Source organism: Medicago sativa, chromosome 4, assembly GCF_051527215.1.
Source record: "Medicago sativa cultivar Bolivia chromosome 4, Bolivia_mono, whole genome shotgun sequence".
NCBI lineage: Eukaryota > Viridiplantae > Streptophyta > Magnoliopsida > Fabales > Fabaceae > Medicago > Medicago sativa.
The window spans coordinates 83629419-83655591 of NC_140752.1; the positions used below are offsets into that span (position 1 = coordinate 83629419).

The following is a 26173-nucleotide window of genomic DNA, read 5'->3' on the forward strand; positions in this document are numbered from 1 at the left end:
TACTCTATTCTTATAGAAAGCATAACTTAAAAAAGACGGCGTTATGTATGAAAATATAAAAGTAGAAGCTATACTTCGATTATGCAGAACTATACCAAATTATGGAAGTTCTGCATTATGCAAAACCAAACCAGATTATATTGATCATTCACCTTATACATCTAGAAACTAAAAGATATTAGAACACAACAAAAAGGCTTAGAGTGTTGGATTTATCAAGTAATCAACCTTTAATCAGTCTGTCCTCAGAAATAGGCGAGTTAATCAACTTGGAATTCATTAACCTCTCAGGATCAAACGTTCTTCAGTTGCCAATAGAATTTAAGAAGTTGAAAAACTTGAGGGTACTCCTTATGGATGATATGCCTTTCTATTGTGGTCAAATCATTCCTTTGGAAGTAATAGAAAGTCTTGAACAATTAAAGGTGTGTAGAATTAGCGGAGATATAACTACTAAAGGCGACACTGTACAAGGAGAGATATCCCTACTAGAGAAGCTGGAATCCTTACCAAAATTGGAGGAACTGGGCGTTGAATTAACTAGCATCACTAGTTTGCAGAGATTATTACACTCCACTAAATTACGAGATTTCTCTAGATGCCTTAGGATTTTTAAATTGACAAAGGAGGGGCCAAAGTCACTTGAAATGTCTTCATTATTAACATCCATGACAAAAATGACACATTTGGACCGCATAGATCTTTTGAGGATACGCAGCCTCATGGATGGTTCATCAATTGCTGACAAATGCCATCTTAGGAAGCTTCGCCAAGTGCACATAAGTAGTTGTGGTTCAATAACTCATTTGACATGGTTGAGGTATGCTCCACTTCTTGAGATCCTTGTTGTTAAGGCTTGTAGTTCAATTGAAGAGGTGGTGAAAGAAGCTAAAGATGACGACCAAGCTGTCTATGACTCAAACAATGATAATATATTCACAAATCTTAAAGATCTTCGCCTTCGAACTTTGCCAAAGCTAGTGAGCATCCACAAGAGAGCTTTGGCTTTTCCTTCCCTAAAACGTATTATGGTAACTCGTTGCCCCAATTTGAAGAAGCTTCCTTTGAATTCCAGCTTTGCTTCCCAGAACAATTTGATTGTAATCCAAGGAGAGATCGAGTGGTGGGACAATTTAGAGTGGAATGACACAATTACTCCAAGCTTACTACGTTCTAAATTTAAAAATTATTTATAATCAGATCTTAATTCTTGGATTGATAGTCTCGTAAATCTTATGTGTACCTTTGTTCTCCATTTTCCTTGTTAATTTTAATTCGTTGCTTAATCTTGTCTGTGCCATATTATTTATGTACAATTTCTTTACGCACTTATCGTGTTTTCTAGTTTTATGAGTTTCTCACAGTTGGGTTTTTCCACCTTCTTGTTTTAACTCAGAAACAGACTAACCATAATCTAATACGATAGAACAACTTAGAATTTGTGCCTCACAAACTGATTCTTATCAAGTGCATGAAACAGATTGGATATGAAAGACTTCATACCCCTTATAAAATCACTCAAATAGGAAAACAACCAGTCACAAGAAAAGTTCAATTTCCTTTTTACTCTAAACACTTTGACATTGCAAATATATTTGACATCTACGAATCAATAGCATTAAACAGACCCCAAAAAATGCCATGATCTATTTACTGACAAAGTAGTGAAACAACTGATAAACCAACTCAAAAGAGAGTGAAATGGAAAGGGACAAGATAAGAGATGAAGAATGCCAAAAGAAAATGGAGAAAGATAGCAACTAAAAATAATCAGTTATATGTAAGAAAATAATAAAGTGGACACAATGCATGGTGCTAGCAAAAGCTCAAGTACGCACTTAACATAAGGGTTTTAGCAGTAAAAGGCCTTATAAACCATCCATCAACTATGACAATTCTTATAAGACATTATATCAAATTAAATTGTTTCAAGCAAACCTTTATTGGTTAGCACTTAAAAATACAAAACAATCCACAACTGCAAAAAAAGCGAGGTATGCAACAAAGAAAATATTCAAGCTGACAGCATAACCTTTATCCCTCTTCAATCTCATTAATTTCATCAGTCATTGAAATCCACTTTGTTGTGACAAACAAACATTGTTCAATACTTTATGCCGACATAGACATCAAATGTTATATTTTGATAGAACCTAGATTTCATTCAAGTTTCAAGCAATCAATTAAAACTCAAAATATATCATATAGCTTTACAATTTACCAGTATTCATATAATCGAAAGGAGAATTCGATTACACGGATTTGATATTTTTTCACTGAGCAAAGTTATATAATATAACTCCCAAAAAAATTCATACATGAAAAATCACTACACATTCTTAAAAAAACATGGTGTATACATCATTATCAATATAATTAAATAAAATTTTACATGCTGTAGAGCCCTCCCTTATGTTTGAATATAATTTCACTAACACTTGGTCCTTTTCAAGGCAGTTACTCTGAATTTTCATGGTCTCTAGTACTTTTGAATGGTGCATAATATATTCTGCAAAATCGAACTCATGTTTTGTGCCTTTATAACCTCTAATGCAACATGTTTTGAGCTGTGATGAAAGACATTTTGGAACAGTGGGAGGATACTTCCAAAAATTGTAACAAATATTCCCTTCCTTCGCATTATCCTGTAAACAGTTCGCATAATTTTTGTTTTTAGAAAATAAAATACGTGAAATTAGAATTGAAAAGGAAAGCAAATCCTAAACATCAAAACCTGAATGATAAGATATTGAAGTTTGGGGAAATGTGGAAGTATTCCTAGCAACGACGTGCATTCCATATCGCAATGTGTATCATGAATACTAAGTTCCATGTGCGTCAAATTGTAAAACACAGGAAGCCTTGTCCAAGAGATCTTTGACTGCATGAGTTGCAAAAGACACACATTAGAAATGAATACTCTCTCCATTCCATATCTTTTGTTGCTTCCAGCTTAAGAAATTATTTATTTAATGTATATCAATATCAAAACTCTTTAGTTTATGGTTAATTATTTGACAAATTCTCACAGCAAAAAGCATAAATATAAGGACTAGTTATTTCTTAAATTTCTAAAGCATCTTGAAATCAAAATAAAATACTAATACTACCAAAAGATTTGGAACACATGCTGTGGTGTGAAAACATAATTTCTTTAAACAATTATTTAGGAGCATGATATATTCATACCTGTTCTACATGCAAAATCTTTGTTTTGCAAATCAAAGTCATTGGAGTATTCAAATCACAACAAATCCTCACTTCGACCAGATTAAGTAAAGGATTCAATTTTTCCATCGGAACAACTGAGAACTTTGATACAAGTGATTTTGTATGCAAATCTTCTAGAACAGGACAACCTAAAAAAAACTTGACAATATATTGAAGCGATATGAAAGTAACCTTATCCAAATGAAGAGTTTTGACGCAAGGAAAATCCACTTGATCAAAATCTCCAATTTGTACGTTTCCCAACTTAAGAACTCGAAGAGTCTTGTTAAAACCGAGAATGCGAGGAGGTAATTTGATTTGACGTTTTTTATTGGACATGTTGAAGTTAAGATTCTTAACTCCACGATGCATCACAAATTTAAAAATTCTATTCAACTTTTTTTGGTTGAAGCGAGAAGATTGACCGCATTTGAAGGTAAAAGAATGAATTGAAATCTTTTTATCTCGCAACGAGAACATGGTTGAGAAAACAAATTTGTGAAAGCTGTTGAAGTCTTGAAAGCTTTCGTGGTCGAAGTTGAGGGTGAAGACCGAGAGCCACACCGATTTCCATCTCTTTGAGAGGATGCTTGTGATGGAAGCGATATTGGTTGGGAGAAAAGAGAGAATGTGACAAAGTATCGAATCGTGCAAGACGCTAATTCTATCCGCGGTGGGAATTGACCGCGGGGAAAGCGACATGTCTCCAATGGAGGAATGCAACAAACAAGCAAGCAAAGGGTAGGAGGAGTTTTGGTTCAATTCACAAGCTTGATTTATATGACTTATATTTAAAATTATGGAATCAATTTATAACTAAATAACAAAAAAATATTTTGAATAAAAAAGTGAAATCTTCTTAAAAAAAAGTGAAATCTTCTATTTTCGGATTGACTATTAAAATTACAATCTTACCTCGTTATAATTATTTCACACGTCATCAAAGTTATATATTTTTGTAGTTTCAACTTTCCTTATTTTTCTATTTAAGGACTGAACTGTCGACTAAAAGAAATTCAGCCAATCATAACATATTTACCTCAATCAAAACAAATTTTCCAATAATAACTAACTTTAGAAACAAATTTTTTCCATAGCAACTCATTTTCCACTTCTAAATATCTAGAGTTAAAAACAATCTCCAATAAAATTGATAATCTATTCTCAAATTATGAAACTTAATTACCAGCAAACGCACGATTATACTGCATTCTAATTATTTTACATTTTTTTTTACTCTTTTGTGTCTTTTTGTAACATAAAAATCCCTTTTAGAGAGGAGGGAAAAAATCTCTTTTACCTCTAAAGAAATCACTTTAAAAGTATTGTATCCATTTGTGTGTGTGTGTCTATATATATATATATATATATAAATCAACATCTACTTTAAAGAGTATTGTATTTTTTTTGAAAGGCGGAAATATTATTGTATTTGTTTGTTACATTTTTTTAAAATATATTTTTTTTGTAAAGGAGAGAGAAAATAAATATCAAAAGATGAAGATAATTTTGTAACGAAAAAAAATCTCTTTTTATATAGTTGTATATAAACAAAGTAAATTGTTTTTTTTAAGAAGTGATTCTTATTTTAATAAACAACACAAAATTGATTGGTCTTTTTTACAAGATCTCTTTAAAATAATTTTTAAATTATTGAATGTCAAAAACATTTTTTAATATGTGACAACCGAATCCTATATTTAATTTATATTTACTAAAAATAAGTTTTATGATGTTCAAGTGATTTTATCTCACCATGGTTCTATTTGTTGCAATAGAACCACCTTTCTCTGAGTTTTTATTTAGGTAATCCAATAAAAATGACAATTGTTTCATTACATAGTATAAAAAAAATAATAAAATAGTATAAAAAATTAATAAAATAAATTCAAATAAAATATATTAATAAATACATTTCACTTGTCAATAATATACAAAAAACATGGAAGAAATATTTATCACTGATGTTTAACAAAAAAATGGGACAAATATTTTCACACGACAAACATTAGCACGAATTTGTTGTTAGTGTACTTTAAAATATAAATATGAAATGTATTTTAAAGGAAATATTTTGAATATAAATGTAAAACGTATTTCAAGTCAAAAAAACGTAATAGTCTAAATGTGAAATTTATTTTAAATCTATTTTGAAATAAAAATGAAATGTACTTTAATATATAAACGTGAAATTTATTTTAAAAAATAGTTTGATTATAAATCTGAAATGTATTTAATATATTTTGAAAATAAATGTGAAATATATTTTAAATTCGTCCAAACAAAATGATTTTATTTAAATTTAATCTAGATCGTGTATTTCAAATGTTGAATTATTTTAGTGATAAATTTTTTTCTATTGAAAACATTTTTTTGACATATTATATTGAAAACGTTTTTGAGAATTAAATATATTTTAAGTATAAAAACATTTACAATTTAAATGTGAAATTTATTTTAAAATGTAAATGTGAAATTTATTTTAAAAATATTTTGAATATAAATGTGAAATTAACATTTATATATTTTTTTAAATATAAATGTGTATAAATGTGATATGTATTTTAAATTTTCTAAAAAAAAATTCTTTTGATTTATATTTAATCTAAATGTTGAATTATTTTTGTGATAAATATTAATCTTTATTTTGAGTATAATAATTTATACAATAACAAATTTTGCCTTCCCTAAAAAAAATTGTCTGAAAATTTCATTTATATTATATCGATATCAACATAAAAAAAACTATATATTAAGTTCTAAAAAACTATATATTGTCAAGAAAAAAATGAAAATACTATATATATTTATTGTTTAATTTTCGTACATACTGCTAAATGTTTTACGTTGTTGTCCTCGTGAGCTTAGCTCAGTTGGTAAGGACAATGCATAATATATACAAGGTCCGGGGTTCAAACCTTGGCCGCCACCAAAAAAATATCACTACTTTTGTCAATAAAAAAAATTATTATTATTAATATTTATAACTTTAAATGTCGTTATTATTTAAGATTTGGCTAAGGTAAATCTAACAATGGAACAATCGCCTCAAAGCCATTGGCATAAAGCATACCATGTCATGGATGCACCCAGTAGACACACCTAAACAGGATATGTGATCTAATCAATAATGCTTGAACTATTGTAATGGTACGAGCCCCAAATACTCTCAAGTGTGTAGTCTTTCTTTGCACTTTAAAAAGAACTGATTTATTGTGTTTTTCTCAATTTTCAAGAAGATAAGTCAAAACTTGGGAAAAATCGGCTGAGATGTTTGCAGCTCGTTTACTATGAATCGGATAACTCAAAAGTGTACAATATGCTTGGTTGGACCCAGACAAAGGCAAGATGAAACCGTGAGTGCTTTCGTAGGTCATTTTAAGGACAAAATGTCACAAATTAAAGACTTGATTCCGCCTTGAGCTCCCCATGCATTGGTGTCAAGACTCAAAATATGACCATTTGTCGATTCATTGGCAAGGCGGACCTCAAAGACCTTTTACGGGCTGCGCAAGTGGGAAGCATGCTACTTCACCATGGAAGATATCATGATGACAAATTGAGGCAAATACAAAGCCTCCCTCACAAACAATGACCAACGTCACGGTAGAGGACACAATGATCAGAATAGGGATAAGGATGAAAAACATGAATACATACCCAACTTCTCCACTCAGTGATAGACCTCGAAAGATTTTTCTAGACGTCTGTGATTCCAACCTTACGAATCTATCCCAACAAAGTTAGACCAAACCTGAAGAAGATCACACACTCTATTGTGAATATCATATGATACACAATCATTGCACTAATGAACATATCTACCTAAATATTTAGAGGGACATCTACAAAAGTACGCATATACGAAGGAATCCCCTCAAGACGGGGAGCGACGTCAAACTCAAAGAAGAAATTCCAGAGCATTTGAACCTCGTAGAAGGTCCAGGGCCCTAGAGAAAAGACTCGATCCAAAGGAAATGCAAAAGTGATTGAGTGCCCATTGCTAGCTGACAATCCCTAAGAACATGCAATGTTTACTCGATAACACCACCACAATGAGGACAAAAAGGAGTCTTGATACACATGTTATTAGCAATCAACTTATGATGTTCGATAAGCCAAACAAAGCACCTAACTATTTCCAGAGCTTTAATCGTCCACATTCATCCCCAACCATCTACCTTCTGATTGGTGTTGACATTTTAAATACACAAAGCAGTGTAACCATGCGCTACTGAGTATTCACCAACACTCCCACTTATACATACTACTACATCATCCCCTTGATCTCTCAGAGGAGGAGAGATGATAACATGTATTTTATGCACAAATTCTAGAGGCAAACATGCTTCCAGCTCTTGAAACTCCCACTCACCATGCTCGTCGAAAAGTCCCGACACCTTAACATGCCTCAAACTAGGAGGAATGCTAATATCTAATTTCATTACTCTTATATCAAATTGGATCATCTCATTCATTCTTCTCTTATTTTGTCTCCTAACTTTCCATCTTTCTCTTAATTTCACTCTCTTTTGTTAATATTTTTATTTGTTAACGAGGATAGGGAATGAGTTTAAGAGAGTTAGGAGAAAGAAGGAGATAAGAGTGAAAGAGAGGATTTATATCCCGTCTATATTCAACAATGGTCACAAACAATTCACCATTTCCTACCAAACAAAAAACCCATGATACCAAGATTAGGCCATAATTGAACCAAATTATTCCACAAGCATGAATCATTCGGCTTATTCTCATCCATAAAACAGTAAGAATTTGTATATAAATTAATTTGTTTGCGACTCGTTAACAAGCATTCGATTAATGATTCCGTGGCCCAATGGATAAGGCGCTGGTCTACGAAACCAGAGATCCTGGGTTCGACCCCCAGCGGAGTCGATTTAAGCGGAGTCGATTTTTATTTTTAAATTTTCGTCCATTTGTTGGACAATTATTATATAAAACATGTAACAAAAAATTTTCCGCAAAGTCAGGATGGCCGAGAGGTCTAAGGCGCCAGTCTTAAGAACTGGTCCTCGTGAGAGGGCGTGGGTTCAAACCCCACTTCTGACATTTTTTCATTTTCCACTTCTGACATTTTTTCATTTTTATTTTTATTTCTTTTTTTATTTTACCTTTCTTTTTCTGCTAACTTGGTTATTTGAAAAGCTTACTGTATTGAATCCCCCAAACAATGGTTTTACCACTTGTGATTAGATCCATATTGAATATAAGATACACTTTTGAAAACTTTTGTATCGTTCAGAATATCCTTCACTATTTGCAATAAATTAGTAAGCAATAAGAATATAACAACATCTACAGGGAATGTGCGATTTTGGGTTTATTTTTTCATTTTTTTTTTTTTTTTGAAGGAGGGTTGATTTTTTCATTGTTTCTATTTTATTCTCAACAACTAAAATTTTTTTCAACTTTAAATTCAAACTCTAATCCACATCATAATTATAGGGAATGCAAAATTCTATTTTACTCTTAAAAACTCAATTTTTTTCAACTTTATATTTCAGACTCAAATACACAACATGATAATAGGGGATGGCAAATCCACACGAACATGATAACAGTGGATTCAAGTCACTGAAATCAGTTGAAGGTCAAAGGAAGACCAATCTCTTCTTGGTTTGGCCAACAAAACTAAATTTACCTATAATAATTCATGTACATAGCAATTGTCAAATTAAATTATTTACAAGAGAAAAAAGAGGAATGTTTCTTCTGCTTCTATCTTTTCTTTCTTTTTTGATTATCTGAGGGTTGTTTTGCATCAAATGAAGCCAGATACACCAATGTTGTAACTCCGATGAATAATAATAACTCGGTTTTAGTCTGCTTTGAACTCCTCATGCCTTTTTTAAAGGAAATATTTGCTTCTCTCTATCCACCTTTATAAATTATGGAGAATAATTGGTGCGCACATCATGTGTGCTTAATCTCAGATTCAGATCCAACAGTGGCCTTCAGTTCTGCCAATTTCTTCCGAAGATAGGCTTGCTTAAGTTTCTCGCGTTGAGCAGCTAACTGCTCCTGTCTGCGTAGTTTAATTTCGGAAGCCTTTTCTCTCGCACGACTGGCCTCTTCATGAACTTCCCTGCAAATCAAAATTTTTAAAAAAGACCAAATTAGCCAGAGACTCACAAATTTAACGAAGCAATTACCCAGAATAATCATGGATAAAAAAGTTCAAATGTACCAAAATCCCAGCCCCATCTTCATCATTCCCTACTTAAATGTAAAAGACAAACAGGATATTATTCTTTATCTATTCTACAAGCTCAACCTAGAAAGAGTTTTTTTTTTTTTTTTTGAAAGAGCAACCTAGAAAGAGCCGTTACTTATAGTAAGTCATTACCCACCTCAATAGGTTACAGCACTATATATTATATAATTCAAACAATTTGAATATAATATCATCAAACCAAAAATTTGACTTAATCCAGTAGGCATTCAACAACTGACCCCTATAAAGCCAAAATTAAAACCTCTAGAAGAGTGAATAAACGGGTACTCAATCACTAATTCACTATTGCACTACCTATGTGCCAATTCTAACAAGAAGGATACTTTACGACAATCTGAGCACTGTTGCCTTAACTCAGCCCTATTTTACACTCCCAAACTAAGCACAAGTAGTTAAATATATTCTCTTTCTGAGAAACAATGATGAACAAGAGTCTAGTTGTTTATCATATCCCATTTGTGGATCAACTGGCTGACATACTAATAAAGACCTTATCCACTCAGAGACTTGCTACACATAGAGAAAATCCCGGAAGTGTTGGACTTTTTTGCCATGGTGTGTCCACCTTGAATTACGAGGTGGGTATTAGAGAATTTGAAATTACTGTGTTCTACTGCAAGCTGCATTGCTCTTTGTTTCCATTGTATTCACATAGATTATTTCTGCTGTAAGTTATAGTAACTTCTGCTTCTAGCAGCTTTTGCTACTTCTGCTAACCTAGGATTCTTGCAACTGGTATTAGTGAGAGTTAATTAACTAACTGATAGTTAGAAGCAGCGACCAATCTCACTGGACTTCTATATCGAGCTCAGATTCTGCACCCTGTAATCTTGATCATCATCATTTGAGAAATATAAAACTTCTAGATTTTCTTTTCCACTCTCTCAAACATTTTCTTACACATTGCTTCCCCTCACTCTGTCACCAAGTTTTACTTGTAATACGTAGATTTGTCACTGAAATTGTTATCACAGTTGCCAAACAGATTTAGCTTCCGCATTGAAGCACAAGCTCCTCACAGAAATTTTGACACTTCTAACCTTGAAGCTTGAAAGGAAACCTCTCAAAACATTGCTATCACTCCCATATATAAAGCATATTTTGGTAATTATGCGCTCAAAATCGATTTTAATCTAACCAAACGACATTAATTCCTCCGAAATCACATTTCATACAAAGTTTTCCAAACATAAAACACACACTCCTTCAAGGCTCACAAGCACTTTAACCAAAATCAATATCATCCAAAAGTTAAGTTTTCAAAGAATCAAACTGACACACACACATTGAGCCTATCCTAACCATATATAGAACAAAAACATTGCACTTTCAACAAATAGCAAGTTCGTGTACCTAACATTGCGCTTGTGCTCAGCACCGTCAACTACTCCAGCAGCTCGACCAAGCCCAACAGGTTTCAAGTTAAACAGCGAAAAAGCATCACCATCACCATCACCATCACCAGCACCACCATGTTCATTTTCTTGCAACACGTTGGGATTGGTAGAGACATTATCATCATCATGATCATTGCTCTTACGAACAAAATCAACACAATACTTCTCTTTATCCTCTTCATCAGACAATTCTCCCTTAACTAACTTATCATACAACTCAGCCTTCTTCTCCAATGCAGCATAGCTCACTGATCCATCTTTAATAGCTTTCAACTCAAGTTTATCCCTAATCATAACAACAAACACACACACACAAACACAAATTAATCCCAATTATCAACAAACACAAATTCAATTAGGTATTATCTAAAGATATAAGTGTATGTTTGGTTCCACTTTTGGAGCAATTTTAACAGGTTTGGCTGCTCTTAAGTATAATTGATTTTGCCTCCATAATCTATTCTACCTCGAACCTAAATTTTGAGCTTTGATTCTAAAATTGATTTCCAGACTCAAATTTATATTCAAATATAAATCACTTTACTTTCAACTCAGGTTTCGGCCAGAATCAAATTTACAAAATCATGTAATTCCAAATCAATTTTTCTCACTGTAGAATCAAACACACAGCGGATATAATAACAGAATAATCAAACTAGTTCCTGAACAATTAAAATAATAAAACAATTGAAACATAAAGTGAAAGAAAAGGGAAACAGGTGATTACTTGAGATCGCGTGCATCGACACCGGAGTTTTTATTGGAATAGGGACCTTTGGAAGTGATGATGTTTTTGGCGCGTTGATATTCGGCGTCAGGGCCTGATAATTCTCTGGACTTTTTGGAATCTTCTTGAGATTTGTAGAGTTCAGCTTTCAATTCGAAAATGGAAGATGCACCAACACCCTCGATGGTTCTGTGCTTCTTTGGCATTATCGTCGATTCCGTTAGCCATCCTAACGATTCCGTCGCGACTCTCTTCTTCTCCGACGGTGCCTCCGTCCCCGTCATCGTTAAACCTAATTCCGGTGAATTTTCTCTCTTCTTCTTATTTTGTTCTTCCGTTGCGCTCGGTTCCTATTTCCTCAATTTTACACGGATGGAAGTGTAAATAATTTTGGGCTCGATTTAGTAATATCAATAACTTATTGGGCTAGTTTTATAAATTTGTTCACCAAGACGTTTTATAAATTGAAATGCAATAATTTATTCAGAATTTTATTTTTAATCCCTACAAACTAAAATCGTACTATTTAGTCCCTATAAAAAACTTCGTCAGCATTTTTAGTCCCTTTAAAATTTTCCATCAACATTTTTAGCCCATGTAAAAATTTTACGTCAGCATTTTCGGTCCCTAAAATGTTAAAGGAAAATGTCACAGGAACTAAAAAATGTGTTTTTATTTTGTAAGGACTAAAAACAAAATTTTGAATATTTATAAGGATCATTTACTTAATTAACCCTAAATAGTGGTATATCAATCGAAAGAATAATAAAAGTTCCATTGATATTATGAAAGTAAAATATAATTTGAGACAACAAAAATTAAGAAAAAAAGACACGGGTTTGGATGGAGGGTTTAGGAGGGGAAGGGAAGACAGATTTTACTTTTCATTTTTAAATTATGGACACTATGAAATATTTTTTAAAAAGTTAACATATTTTAAATTATGGACACTATGAAATATTTTTTAAAAAGTTAACATATTAACATGATGAACGATTATATAATACTCAATTCACACTTAATTTATTTTAAAGAAACATGTTATATAGTCAACTAGTAACATACCCGTGCATCCGCACGGGTACTGGTTGGTCGGGGGCGATTTAGGCAGTAAAAAATTTACAATTACTAATTATGTTTATTGCAATTATAATTCTAAATGTATTAGGGCACTTGTGTGAGTATTAATATTAGGATACAATTGTAGAATCAAACATTATGACTAATTCCATATGCATGTATGACGGTTCAAATTTGCTGTAGTTCAAAATATAGTTAGGAAATAATTATGGGATCTATTTGACAAAATATGTGTCACATAATTTAATAAAATTATTATAAGTGCATTGAAATTTTTTTAAAAAGTTGTTGAAGTAAATGTAGTAATACCTCTGCGTAGATTGTTATGAAGTATGGTAGATTAGACTAAGATGACATCAATGGTGCTACACTGCAATAGACCGATCTTTGATTGACTGGTAGTGCTCTTATTGATGAAGAACTGTATTCCATGTATTTTTTATTACTGTTGTATGTTTTGTAAATGAAGTTGTATTTATATTATATTATCCATAGGACATTTATTGTATTTTATCATTTATAGAAAGTGTATTATTATTAAAAAAAATTTGTTGTGTCTTACTACTGAAGTGTATTCGAATTATGTTGTATGCGTGATTTAATGGTAGCATTACAATATTTTTCAGGAATTGAAAATGAAAAATTATGTAAAACATTTATCTATCCTTCTTAATATAAGTTAAAGGCATGCATTGGCATAGTGTTATACGGAAGATGTATATTTTTTTATATTACAATGATAGACATATTGCTTACCTAATTACTATAATAGACATATTGCTTAACTAAAAGGGGTGAGAATATCAATAAACCGAATGTAAATGCTGTATAAGAAATAGTTGGGCCTTTTTGTTACCGGGTCATGAGTAATATCAAACTTAAAATTGGCCCGATTTCAGGTTATAAATAGTCATCGTCACATCCATTTGTTGCTTATTATTTAGCACTGCATACTTTGATCTGTCTTTGCATTTTAAGATGTCTTCTTCCAGGAAGTTAGATTTCGATGCCTCCAGCAGCAGTGTTTACACGGGAAAAACTGGGGCAGTTGAAGATATTGAAGCTGAGAAATCGAAAATTGTAATGGTTGACAATTATCGTGAGCCAGTTGAATTGCCTCCATTCTTGAATGTTAAGAAAAATTCTTGGGAGATTATTGTCAATGAATATCATATTCAACCTAATCACAAACTTGTAAGTGATATTTATATAACTTTGCTGACTATTTTATATTGCATTAATATCATTATATTGTTTAAAATATGCAGCGTCTCCCTAGTCATATTACTTATGAAGGTGTTTTGAGTTCTGAGAAGAACATTATGCTAACTCAAATTGATCGAGATCAAGATGCAGTTGATGCATTTAATTGCGAGGTTTGTGCTGAAGAAGGAGATCCTTATAAGAGATACATATGTAGTGGTTGGCATGCGTTTGTTAAGGCAAGTCAAGTTGAAGTTGGTGATAGATTATTGTTCTCCATTGAAGGTTATGATAAGAATATCTACGTTCGTTTTGTATATGAAAGTGACATTGATAGTGAATATGATAACTGGAGTAATTAAGTTGTTTGATGTAGTTTGTTTTAATTATTAGTATTTTGTAATAATGGTTGAACTCAATATCTTATTTATTCAGTTATAATTATGTATTATGAACTTTGAAGTTGTCAGTTTGTACTTGTGAAAAATTTATGTATAATAGTTTGAATTTATTTCATTATATAGTTAATTATACATGGTTAAAAGATATATAGATATATTTTTATATACCTGAATGAAAATAGCATAACATATAAAATGTTGAAATTTAATAACTTTCATAAAAGAAAAACGCATAACATGAAGTGACAAACATTAGAAATAGCACAACATATAATGTTGAAAATACAAAAGTCAGAATGCATGAAATATAAAGAACAATATAAACTAAAATCGGTACAATCATAAATGAAAAACGTGACAAACATAATAATTATTGGTTACAAATTTAAATCTTATATAGTCTCCAATAAAAAAATTCTGCTGAACAATAAATTGGTTCCACAGAATGTATGGAAGCAAGTATTATTAATGTTAAGTTATTTGTTGTGATGTTCACAGAAAATCTAATTCCAATTTTGAGATAGTGGACAAATGAATCTACAGTTTTAGTAAAAATAGTAATAGGATGTTAGTTGACAATGTAAAAAGGCAGGTAATGATAACTGTTATAAAGAGAATTAACATAAGGTGAATACTTCAAAATAAGTAAAGAACAGTAATTAGTTTCAAATATATAACATCATTGCTAATAACTTTCAGGTTGGACTTGGATAGTTGGAGCTGGCTTATGAGACGATTGGGCAGCAAACATTTTGTAATACGACATAGAACTCCTGTAATGTAAGTAAGCTAATATGAATTGTTGAAATCATGATGAGTTAAGGAAAAAATGCGCTTAAATTAAGAGCTTAACTTACATTCTAAACATGTTGGAAGATTTCCTTGTAAACAACATTAGTTGTAGTTTCCTTTGGATGTTTGTTTTCATCATGTATCAATAATTTGATACCCTTTTTGCTGGTGACCCTTGATATAGCGACATATATTTGACCATGACTAAACACATCTCTTGGCAAGTAGAGACCAACCCAATCCAGTGATTGTCCCTGTGATTTGTTAATAGTCATAGCATATGACACAATAATTGGGAATTGTCTCCTGCATAATTTGAATGGCCATGGAGATTGGGATGGCGACATATCCATTCGTGGAATGTATGTTATATTTCCATGATGTTTGCCACCCATAATTTTAGCTTCAAGTACATGAGTAGCCATCTTTGTGACAATCATTCTAGTTCCATTACACAAGCCTTCAGTCTGATCTAGATTCCTCAATAGCATAATTGGTGCTCCAATTTTTAATTTAATTTGATGATTAGGTAGCCCTGAAGTATGTAGAGTACTTAAGAATTCTGGAGTCAAAACCTCAATCATGTTATTATCATTAACTTCAGATCTATCAATGGAATTGGCACTGTAGTATACTCTCTCATCACCTAGATTGTTTGAATTAAACATGAATATCAATATCAGTAACATGTTACTTGGTAAAAAAAATGTTGAATGAGATTAAATGAAATTTACCTGGCATTAGATCAAGAACAAAATCATTGATCTGGTCAACAACCTCAATTGTTGAAGCTAAAATTGCTCTATTTTTTAAATAGTCATATGATTTGTAATTATCCAAAAAGTTTGGATATGTACTCTCTACAATTGCTAGAACAGGATCATTAAACTCCAAGATTAACATATCCTCCGGGATTGGTATATCTGCATAACCATCATTAGGTTCAGATATCTTGCCTTCGCCCACACTTAATAGCCAGTTAGAAAATTCTTCAATTTCCTTATTATCCTGAGCATTTGAACCTTGTTTCAATCTCATATTCTGTGTGAGTGTAAGCACTTGACAATGATCCCATATGTATGAAGCACTTATGGTAGCATGTACAATATCAGATCTATCACCTCTTGGAATAACTGGGAGTATTTGTCTAAAATCACCACCAAAAACAACAACTTTACCCCCAAAAATGGTATCACACTTTTTGTCATGTGTACTCATTATATCCTTAAGTGTTCTATCCAAACACTCAAATGTGTATTTATGTGCCATTGGTGCTTCATCCCATATAATTAATTTTGTTTGACGAAGCAGTTCTGCAAGATCACTGTCATGATCTATTTTGCATGTTGAGTTGTCTAGAGTTGGAACAGGCATTCTAAACTTAGAGTGTGCAGTTCTTCCACCAGGTAGTAGAAGTGATGCGATTCCACTTGTGGCCACAGTCAATACAATTTCATGTTTTGATCTTAATGAACTTGCCAGTGTACGCCACATAAATGTCTTACCTGTCCCACCATAACCATGCAAGAAGAAGACTCCTCCTTTTTGTTTTAAAACAGCCAACATAATCTTATCATATATCTTGTTCTGCTCATCTGTACATAGAACATTAAACAAAAAACATATATGAGTAATAGCAATTACATGAATTCATTTAATTTTTTCATAACAACTTTGTCTTATATTACCTGTCAGAGAAGCATGCAACTCAGCAAATTCTTGTTTTAAAACAGTTGGGTCATAGTTGCGCTCATCATAGATAAGTCGATTACCTAGCTGTTCTAAGACATATCCCTTAGGGTAAGGAATGCAAGGGAATTCCTTTAAACTACGCCTGCTTGATTGCATTAGCTTTTCAATCTCTAGCAAAGTTAAGTTTTGGATTTCTTCATCGGTAAGCAACATATCTATTGTGTAAATGAAAGTTGATGTCAAACACAATTCAAACATAAGATGTGTTTTGAAGTCTGTAAAAAACATATTATTAAAAAAACTAAACTAATTGTGAAATAATCATGAAATTAAGAAGAATACCTTGATTGTTAGCTAAAACCCTTTGACCATGTAATATTCCATCTGACAACCACTGAATGGTGCTGCGCCAAACATGATTTGGTCGATTCATTGCTCCAGATAGTAGCAATATTACAAACAATCTTCTAAGGAAAAAACCAGATCCCCATTGGTATGCGTCTCTTATGGCACCTATAAATTCCTTATCATCATCAAGGAAACCCATGGCAAAGCATGCATCTCTAAAACTATGATACTGGATTAGACCTATTTTTCGGATATCTTCATAACTTGTGGGACCTTTGACAACAGTTAGCATTAACCTCAGATAGAACAACTCTCCCGTAGTTGGTGGTACCCAGATAAGTCTACCAATGGTAAATCCCCTCTTCCTTGGTGTCCAAACTCTATCCTTTTTGTTATAAACAAACTTGGTTACAAACTGACCATAAGTGAGTTCTCTAGCAGCTTGATATTGTTGATTTGCAATTAGCCATGCTGTAAACATTGATTCAGTAACACTTGCTTTTTCTAGTACATTTTCCATTCGAGAATGATCAGTAAAGTATATGGCTTTCTCTCCAACCATATGAAAAAACATACGTTCAACTGCAGGTTTTCGGCCATGTGTTTTAAAAGAGAAAATTCTCCAACATGCCTCACTTGGGGAAATGTACCTACAATCAAGGTATTGTTTGATTTCATCAACTGGTTGTTTTTCAATTGTGGAATGTTTGTTTGTTGGCACAATTTTTGCACATATACGATCATATCCTTTGTGAATGTACTTGAATAAGTACTTTATTGAAGTGCTCTGATTACACCACTCCATGTTAATATGAGCTTGGTATTTCAATAGTAATTTGACGTTGTATGGAACAACATGTCTATTGTCTAATGAAATACCATTTTTTTCAATTGTCTGTGTATTTGCACTTCTCTTGTAAACTGGATAACCATTTTGATCCACAACAGTAGTTTCAGTGAACTGTTTTGGAAAGTACTTTGAACATTTATTGTTTCTCATGCAAGGCGACCCAATCCGAGCCAATCCACATGGACCATGAATCATATGTTTCTTGACTAAACTGTATAGCTCAGGATGTTGCTTTGGATCAGGTATTTCTGCAGAAATGATTTTATCTATATCTGCCGGTGCTGGATATTTGCTTGCTGGCTGTAAGAATATTAGAATATGAGCATGTGGTAACCCTCTCTTTTGAAACTCAATAGTGTACATGTCTGTAAAAAAAGAAAATATGTTAAGAACAGGATAAGAACAATGCTGATATATTAGGGTTGAAAACATTTGTTTGGAACATACAAAATGTAGGGTAAATACTTACGTGCCAAAACTTTGCCAAGTACATGTTTTTTGGTCAAGTCTGTCATAAGCTCGTCAAATTTAATCTTGAAGATCCTAGCAATAATATCTGGACGATCTTGTGGTTTTAGATCATTTTTGGCAAGCTCTCTTGTTATTTCTGGCCAGGTAGGATTACATGTAAATGTAATAAAAATATCTGGAAATCCAACCGCACTTGATATAGCCATACCATCAAAATACAATTGATCCATGTATCTCTTGCTACCAACAAAAGTTGATGGTAACACCACCCTTTTTCCTTGTAAAGTTGGCTGATTCTGATTTCCATTGCTAGAATTTGCATTGATCTGTCTGTATTTGCCTACTCTTAATTTGGATTGGTTCTTCCTCAACCAATTTAGCCTCTCTGCTTCCATCATTGTATAAACATCAACCAAGAATTGTTGAAATAGTTTTCTTGAGCAAATCAATGTCTTTGCTTCACCATTTCTGTTTTGTATTCTAAATGATATCCAATGTTTAATTGTCAACCTTTTTTTCTTAGTAACGTTAGTATCGTCAACATAACGTAGTAAAATGGAAGGACGATATCCATCTTCTCCATATGGAAATATAAGAGGATATTGGAAACTCAAATAACTGGCATGGAATTCATCTATTCTTTGCAAATTTCCAGTTTGGCCTTGCATGATGATATCTCTGTGGGAACCAGAGTCTATATCACCTAGGATTAGTGCAGCAACTTCAGATACTGTTGGTTTGTTGTAAATTCTACCATCAGTTTTTCGATCAGCAATCAGTTTCAATCTGACATCTTGGAAATTACGATCATGCAATATATCTCTTGCCATTCGGAAAACTTGTGCATGGACATTATTCTGGTCCAGCATAACTTTGAGTCTCTTCACAATATCTTCATCAATGTCTTTGTTTGATCTATATAACCACAAAAATTCAGACCTGTTAAGCAATATGAAATTTTATCCATAAGCTGAAATTTTAAAAAATTAATAATAAACATGTTTATGTTGTACCTGTAGGTTTTCATTCTATTTGAGATTTCATTCTCCGTATCAAATATGTATAGTTGAGCATATTTTGGACTCTCACCAGGTAAAGGCAACATACTTCCAATTCTGTGACATGCTTGTCCTTGCATTCTTAATATTGGGGGACCTCTTCCATTGTTGATGTCATTGTCCATTTTCATTCCAGGTGAGGTAAATGAAAACATTGCATTGTATGTCCTGATATTTGCTTGGTAATTCTTGCTACCTGGTGATTGGTTTCCATCTAAAAGATCTTGCAACAGTTGGGGAGGTGGGTCTAACAGAGGTAATTGCACTTTGCCACCACCGCAACATAACTGAAATTTTGGTATCGTAGTATTCCTTGATTTATCTTTTCTTTCATTATACCACATCAAAGCTCCACATTTTTCGCATTCCCACACAGGATCACCTATATCAGAATAAACTGTGGCAATGCAAATGCCAGAGACATTGGTTATTAATTACTGGCTAGATGTATATGTATATTTGATAATCAGTAAGTAGTTGGGGTTAAGATGGTACGTACCTTGAGCATAATTCTCAATATGTTCAGACTGATCTTGTTCACTCTCAGAATCTGAATCAGATTGTTGACTATCATCAGATTCAGATTCATCTGATGACGAGTCTGAAAGATTATCTACAGGATTTGTGGCATTAGGTTCATGTATGCCATTTGCAGCATAATATTGAGCATCTGTAGTAAAAGCTTTCCTTTTGGTTCTATTGGATTGACCCTTCCCATTTGTCTTCGTAGGTTCTTTACATGTTTCACCATCAGGAGAAGGAATCCGTGCTGGCATTGAAAATGGATTTAGTGGAATGCCATTTAAAATGGAAGCAAATGGGTTGTAATATGTTTGTGGTATATTTTCCTTTGATACATGTTTATTCCTCTTGGCAGTGTTCTGATTCGGTGCGGTTGATAAATCACAAACATTTGCAGTTCTGATCTCTCTTAAGATTCCAGCATGAGGATTAGTTGAAGTACTTGCTCCAGGATCAGAATACATTGATCGTGAAAACTTAACATTAGATGGTATTCTGTTAAATTCGGGATTATATTCTGTAACTAATTGTGATAGAGGGATTGGTTTGACATTTGCTCTTGAGTGATTGACTTGTTTAGCATAAATAGATCTTGAAGTTTGGAATTGGGGATTACCAACATTTGTTGAGTGTGTTTGAGTTTGATTAGACTGAATTCTCTGCAATGGTGTTGCATTCGGCCGAGGAATTTGTTGTTGAGGCTGAAGCGATCTTGGCAGCTTTCTTTTAACATTTGTGAACACAGGAGTTGTTGTTTTCAAACCAGAAACAGGTGTAGGATAAGTAGTTGGTTCTGGTCCATTAGTTGATGCTGAGGCAAACTTGTTGAGTAGATTAACACCAGATACATATTTCCTTGGTCTTAGGTTCAATTGAGAGATTCTATTTTGTTGATTAACTGAAGGATTTGTTTTATTTTCAAGAGATTGGTTTTCAGAATTTAGCTGGTTCAGTGTAACTGAAGTTATATCTGCAAGTGGTGTTGAAGAAGGATAACTTTTGATATCAAGTGATTTTGTATTGAGTTTGGAACTGGACACCTCTTTCTTTGATGTCTTTTGTTTAGCAACCTGGGACAATGTCTTTCTTCTTTTTCGAGCTTCTGCAGACTTTGAATCAGAGGTTGGACTTCCTACCTTGTCCATTTTCTAAAATGAAGTAGCTGAATGAAAAAGTTAATAATTGAAATCGAATTTAAGTTAACTATCAGATCAGACTGCATGAGCATATATCTATCGTAGACACTTGTTAAAATCACATATTGAAATTCAACATGAAATGTAGTTTGCATAAAAATGAATGATATAAAAGTAGTATGTTAAAATGGAAGTTGATATAGGGTCAAAAGATTAAAACGAATATGAATAGCATCTCCATTAAAATGCAATGAAGATATGAATGCTTACATCACAGAGTAACTAATACATGCAGATTTGGACAAAAGACATTACAGATGTGATATTGTAGTGGTAGACAAACATATAAGTATTGCAACAACATGTTAAAAAGTAGCTAGATTATAACAGGGATTACCGTGTTTTGATCTTAACCAATGTCTGAAGCACACCTTGTACTAATGTAGAAAATGAATCATATCTTGGCAAAATGAATGAATCTAATTACTTGATAAATTCTTAATAATGCAGAGAGAGTGTTTGTATGTTATAATTGTTTTATATAAGTCATTATTAAAATATAATTTACAAAAGTTGCAGGTTCCATACCACGTTTGGCAGCAGACCACAAAGTTTACTCAACAGTGTGTACAGTATAACAACATTTAATGCTTGGCACAATTTGCTATGATATTTCCCTCACATGTCAAGTCCAAAAGAAAACGTTGAGTGTAAAATTGTAGACATATAAGTGTAGATGTCATTGAGTAATATTGGCATGAAACTATTAAAAAAAAAAAAATTATGCAATTAAAAATGAAACGGCGTGACACAAAAATATCACACTAAGCCAAAAACATAATTAAATGCCCTTAGATCTGTATTTTTTATGTTGACCTCCAATTATAAACTTGGTATTTAAAATTATAGTGTAATGAGTTCTTAAAAGAGAAAATAAAATGTGAATGTGTAGTCAGCAAAAAAGCGACTGTGTAACCAGCCAAAAAAAATTTAGCCATTATGGTAGATCTGAATTGTTCATTTTGACATTGTCTAAAAGTTGGTATTTACTATTATATTGTAATGTGTTGTTAAAAGAGGTAAACATTTAGATACTGTGTAAATTGAGAGCTTAATGTATAATCTTATACTGTAATGTGTTATTGGAAGATAAATATATAAGATTGATTGTGTACTTGTTCGTTATAATAATTTTTAAGATTTGTGTTAATAGGAATTCATATATAAAGCTATGTTGTACAGTGCGTTGTACGTGTAAGCAAGATATGTATATGAAATCATTTTCATAAGATGTTGACCATTATAGAAATGTGGTAGATCAATAAAGAGACTTTCAAAGTAATAGTGGTGGAAGCAATTTGCAACATAATGTGGAACGTTTGCTCCTATCAGATATAACTCAGGAATATTGTTAAAACAGGATGAAATTGTTTATAAAGAGACTAATGAGTTAATAACATATATAGAACCCAAGGTTCATAATATAGATATAGATATAGCATCCTATATTGGATGAATAACTTGTCTATTATCACATTGGCAGAAAGTTTGGTACCAAGAGATAAAGCAATATTAGTAATATTACAAAACAGGGATCATCCTTAGGTAAGTAGTAACATAGATCATGTTTCACTTCTTTTCAGTCTTGATAACCTTAACCCTCTTTGACGAAGACTGTTTGGCAGGAATGATCTCTTCATATGTCGCAGTCGTAGGAAGCACAACTGTTTCGGGCATCTTCAAAGGGGTGAATTTATCAGCAGACGCATGATTGGTAACCTTTCCTTGAGACTTATCACTCATTGGGGTGAGCTGGCTCAATGTGTCCGGATCGTATTCAGCAGTTGCAGAGGGCTCCTGAAAATAAAAGGTAAAAAACCATGTCTCAAATAGATATATTTTAAAAAGTCTAAACCAATGCACTAATTATATCAACTTCACAACTAATAAATACTTACAACAGACATGGTGACCTCTTCAGTAAGCGCAACACTGTCGGGAGGTTTTTCAGCATCATCGGCTGACTCAGCGCGTGACTCGTTGATCTCGTGAATTAGACAATAACAAAATAATGTGGTAAGGCTCTCAACAGTTGTTGTTTGATCATATGGATTATAATAATGCAGTTAGATATGTGCATATATCAAAGTAATAACATAAATAAGATGTGAAAACTTCATTAATGCATACCACAGCTTCTGGGAACTTAGAACTGACCAACGTTGCCAAAACATCTCCTTCTCTATAGCAAACGACAGATATTGTCTTCCATTTTGGCTGCCATTTGATCTTAAAAGCCATATTCTTCCCACCTATGCCATCCATTAGCATTGGATATTCTAGTCGGTTTGTAATACCAGCCTAAATGATAAACCATATAATAATCAATAATATATGAAACACCTAAGGTTTTCTTTGAATATTTGAGATATATATGAAACTCATGAGAAAGGTCAAATTAGTATATAATAAAATATATTATTGATTAAACCTGGATCATGTTGCTTCGAAGCTGGGCAGCAGAAATCCCCAGTAACTGTGTGGATTCACGATCCCAAAGAACAAATGTAGCCTTCGTATCACCATACGAAACATCCAGCTCAAGTTTGTACCTTAAAAGGAACAATATGTATGAATCAGTATATGGGCCATCAGCTTATGTTATATATCAATTAGTTATAAAGCAGGAAATACATTTTACCTGACAATTTCTGTCTCAGTATTGTGGCCTGCATCACAAGTGTATGGAGGGTTTTCACCCTTAGCAATCTTACTACACTTGTAGCAAGCCATGTAGTACCAACCAAATTTAGTTGAATTGACCTTATCGATTTTTGCAACAGTTACAACATAAGAAATCTGAGAGAAATAAAAACACAGAATATCAGATGAAGTTACAATAAGATATTACCTTGCACACATCAGCAAATAAGATATACCTCATCAAGCTGCAGAATATCAGACAGTGGCATGATTAACGGATTAGATAGCAAGTCATCATCCGTACTAAATTGCGACCCAGCAGATGATTGTGTACACATAACTTGGCTTTGTGTCATCATCTGATCATTCTTGGGCAAACTGCAAAGTATTATGGATCAATTAGTATTACATTAAACAAATGTTTTTGTTGCAAGACATCATGAGTGCTATTAAGATACTTGCCTTTCCCTGAACCTTTTGATTTGGGATATATCAGCATTGATATACATTTTCGTAGCACCATAGGTGTTAGAAACACAGAGAGGGTATTTACCTGCAATATTAATCATTTGCAAAGATCCTCCTCAAAAAATATATATATACACATATTTATACAACACACACACACACACACACACACACACACACACACACACACACACACATATATATGCAATTTAAATATAATAGTATAAGATAAATATGAAAAATAAACAACCTTCTTCCTTAATCTTCCCATACTTCAACATCACTACAACTGGACCACACTCCTTGTTATCATTGTTAAATTTGATGAATTTTGCAGCATAGTCCTCCCAAAGAGTGCAGTGTAGAGAGATGTCACTAAACACATTATCACAATATTTAGTGATATTGACAATATATGGTCAGAAACAATGTAGTTTGAAGGATAATTTAAATTTCACCTAAGGTCTTTCAAAACCAAGTTCACTTGCAGTTTCTTAGACCCTCCTTGATTTAGTTGACAATGCCCAATTTCATGAACATATCCTATGACATCTGTTGGAAAAAAAGTGTTTTTTACAGTTGGAGTAAGTACTACTTAACAGAAGTAAATCAACAAAACACTGTAAGTTAATGTACTTACGAACTAATAGATCAGAACGCCATTTCCCAGCAACAATTTCAGCAAAGGGTTTGAACTTCAAGTCACTATCAGGGATATCATGAACATTAGGGTCTACAGCAGTTGTTCCACCCGTCCAAATCAACTTGTACTTGTTAACCGATGCTTTGAAAAACAAATCATTGGTCAATACCACAAAGTTGCTCAAGGTATAAGTTGTATTTTCTTCAATCTTTTTATCGGCTTCAGCCTTATATGCCGTTGGGATGATGACTTGAACATCAGTACCCTATTATAATAAAGAAAAACAACGTATTAGACCAACTTTCATAAAAAATAAGATGATATCCTTGTAACCATATTACCTTTGCATCCACGATGACCATTTCTAAGTGCTCCCTTCCATCCTTAACAACCGTCCATTTGTCCCTAACCCTCACAGCAATTTTCCAAAAGTCCTTCTTTTCGTTGATGTCTTTTAAAAACACAAAAGGTCTAGTTTTGACTTCAAAGGGTGCAGCCATTTTCAGCTGAAGGAAAGTTCAAACAAATGATATTACAACTCGGAAATATGGTGAAGTAAATCAACAAACAAAGAAAAACAAAATGAAAGCCACGAAATCAAATGTTATTAAACTATGAACATTAAACAGAAACAATGAAAACATCATATTATAGACAAAAAAATAACATAAACAAAGATATCAGATATGAACTATGAGACATATAAAATGACACACATATTTTTTGTGAAAAATTATTGTTATAACTGAAGAAGGATTACCAGGTTATGTTTGAAGATCTATGAGACGAAAATATTGATAGAGTGAAGAGAAGTATGAAATGTGTATTGTCTTAACCAAATGGATCTGTGTTGTTTTGTGTGATATAGAGTAGTAGCAGAGCACAATGAGTTCAAATATTGAGAAGTGTGATAGTTTGAAAAGAGTGACCCATTGTACCGTCGATTTGATTGGTGAGGCATATTGTTTTTTAAACATTTTACTGTAGCATTCAGTTCGTCCAGGATTTAAAACGTCACATGTGCAATTAGATTGCAAGTAACTAAATATTATGAAGACACATTTAACCAAACCAAGTTGACCATGACCTCATTAAAGTTAATCATATCTAGTTATACATATTTAGTTAGATTTTAAGTTTTACAGACACCTTTTACCCTTAATTTGGCTGCCTGGCAGAAGGGCAGATTGGGTTATAAACGATAATTCCACAACAG

The 26173-nt window shown here is 32.8% G+C and overlaps 6 protein-coding genes and 2 non-coding genes across 8 annotated transcripts; 4 read left to right on the forward strand and 4 right to left on the reverse strand.

Moving 5' to 3' along the window:
• The first annotated feature begins 297 nt into the window (after positions 1–297).
• LOC146932850 (disease resistance protein SUMM2-like) lies at positions 298–1248 on the forward strand. The gene has a single exon (XM_085708020.1). It carries the CDS (start codon positions 354–356, stop codon positions 1194–1196), a length of 843 nt encoding a protein of 280 aa, XP_085564146.1. The 5' UTR covers positions 298–353; the 3' UTR covers positions 1197–1248.
• Positions 1249–2339: 1091 nt separating this feature from the next.
• LOC146932851 (F-box/FBD/LRR-repeat protein At5g56420-like) lies at positions 2340–3912 on the reverse strand. Its single transcript, XM_085707788.1, has 3 exons — positions 3190–3912; positions 2735–2881; positions 2340–2645 (listed from the first exon to the last, which is right to left on the reverse strand). Exons 1-3 carry the CDS (start codon positions 3910–3912, stop codon positions 2340–2342), a joined length of 1176 nt encoding a protein of 391 aa, XP_085563914.1.
• Positions 3913–8033: 4121 nt separating this feature from the next.
• Positions 8034–8106, forward strand: TRNAR-ACG (transfer RNA arginine (anticodon ACG)). Its single transcript has one exon. It is a non-coding gene; the product is annotated as a tRNA-Arg (tRNA).
• A 90-nt stretch (positions 8107–8196) lies between these two features.
• TRNAL-UAA (transfer RNA leucine (anticodon UAA)) lies at positions 8197–8280 on the forward strand. Its single transcript has one exon. It is a non-coding gene; the product is annotated as a tRNA-Leu (tRNA).
• A 412-nt stretch (positions 8281–8692) lies between these two features.
• Positions 8693–11918, reverse strand: LOC146932854 (uncharacterized protein At4g18257-like). Its single transcript, XM_085708026.1, has 3 exons — positions 11591–11918; positions 10820–11149; positions 8693–9316 (listed from the first exon to the last, which is right to left on the reverse strand). Exons 1-3 carry the CDS (start codon positions 11872–11874, stop codon positions 9145–9147), a joined length of 786 nt encoding a protein of 261 aa, XP_085564152.1. The 5' UTR covers positions 11875–11918; the 3' UTR covers positions 8693–9144.
• Positions 11919–12972: 1054 nt separating this feature from the next.
• On the forward strand, positions 12973–14401 carry LOC146932855 (uncharacterized). Its single transcript, XM_085708027.1, has 2 exons — positions 12973–13864; positions 13939–14401. Exons 1-2 carry the CDS (start codon positions 13649–13651, stop codon positions 14233–14235), a joined length of 513 nt encoding a protein of 170 aa, XP_085564153.1. The 5' UTR covers positions 12973–13648; the 3' UTR covers positions 14236–14401.
• A 733-nt stretch (positions 14402–15134) lies between these two features.
• On the reverse strand, positions 15135–19655 carry LOC146932856 (uncharacterized). The gene is made up of 6 exons (XM_085708021.1): positions 19441–19655; positions 18426–19342; positions 17101–18321; positions 16740–16973; positions 15801–16661; positions 15135–15712 (listed from the first exon to the last, which is right to left on the reverse strand). Exons 1-6 carry the CDS (start codon positions 19638–19640, stop codon positions 15135–15137), a joined length of 4011 nt encoding a protein of 1336 aa, XP_085564147.1. The 5' UTR covers positions 19641–19655.
• A 2896-nt stretch (positions 19656–22551) lies between these two features.
• LOC146932857 (uncharacterized) lies at positions 22552–25856 on the reverse strand. Its single transcript, XM_085708022.1, has 12 exons — positions 25718–25856; positions 25299–25463; positions 24955–25222; positions 24773–24866; positions 24565–24689; positions 24309–24399; positions 24083–24224; positions 23845–24002; positions 23635–23755; positions 23334–23504; positions 23102–23188; positions 22552–23000 (listed from the first exon to the last, which is right to left on the reverse strand). Exons 2-12 carry the CDS (start codon positions 25455–25457, stop codon positions 22773–22775), a joined length of 1644 nt encoding a protein of 547 aa, XP_085564148.1. The 5' UTR covers positions 25458–25463; positions 25718–25856; the 3' UTR covers positions 22552–22772.
• Positions 25857–26173: the final 317 nt, after the last annotated feature.

Excerpts from the sequence above, each read along its gene's own strand:
- LOC146932850 (XM_085708020.1), top strand. The coding sequence starts at position 354 with ATGGATGATATGCCTTTCTATTGTGGTCAAATCATTCCTTTGGAAGTA.
- LOC146932851 (XM_085707788.1), bottom strand. The coding sequence starts at position 3,912 with ATGTCGCTTTCCCCGCGGTCAATTCCCACCGCGGATAGAATTAGCGTC. Across the intron at positions 2,882-3,189 it reads AGATTTTGCATGTAGAACAG|TCAAAGATCTCTTGGACAAG; the intron begins GTATGAATATAT and ends CAACTCATGCAG. Across the intron at positions 2,646-2,734 it reads TTCAATATCTTATCATTCAG|GATAATGCGAAGGAAGGGAA; the intron begins GTTTTGATGTTT and ends AACTGTTTACAG.
- LOC146932854 (XM_085708026.1), bottom strand. The coding sequence starts at position 11,874 with ATGACGGGGACGGAGGCACCGTCGGAGAAGAAGAGAGTCGCGACGGAA. Across the intron at positions 11,150-11,590 it reads GTCGATGCACGCGATCTCAA|GGATAAACTTGAGTTGAAAG; the intron begins GTAATCACCTGT and ends TGTTATGATTAG. Across the intron at positions 9,317-10,819 it reads GAGCACAAGCGCAATGTTAG|GGAAGTTCATGAAGAGGCCA; the intron begins GTACACGAACTT and ends TTTGATTTGCAG.
- LOC146932855 (XM_085708027.1), top strand. The coding sequence starts at position 13,649 with ATGTCTTCTTCCAGGAAGTTAGATTTCGATGCCTCCAGCAGCAGTGTT. Across the intron at positions 13,865-13,938 it reads TTCAACCTAATCACAAACTT|CGTCTCCCTAGTCATATTAC; the intron begins GTAAGTGATATT and ends TAAAATATGCAG.
- LOC146932856 (XM_085708021.1), bottom strand. The coding sequence starts at position 19,640 with ATGTTTTCATTTACCTCACCTGGAATGAAAATGGACAATGACATCAAC. Across the intron at positions 18,322-18,425 it reads ACTTGGCAAAGTTTTGGCAC|ACATGTACACTATTGAGTTT; the intron begins GTAAGTATTTAC and ends CTTTTTTTACAG. Across the intron at positions 16,974-17,100 it reads GGTTTTAGCTAACAATCAAG|ATATGTTGCTTACCGATGAA; the intron begins GTATTCTTCTTA and ends TTTACACAATAG.
- LOC146932857 (XM_085708022.1), bottom strand. The coding sequence starts at position 25,457 with ATGGCTGCACCCTTTGAAGTCAAAACTAGACCTTTTGTGTTTTTAAAA. Across the intron at positions 24,225-24,308 it reads ATCAAAAGGTTCAGGGAAAG|TTTGCCCAAGAATGATCAGA; the intron begins GCAAGTATCTTA and ends AATACTTTGCAG. Across the intron at positions 24,003-24,082 it reads ATATTCTGCAGCTTGATGAG|ATTTCTTATGTTGTAACTGT; the intron begins GTATATCTTATT and ends TATTTCTCTCAG.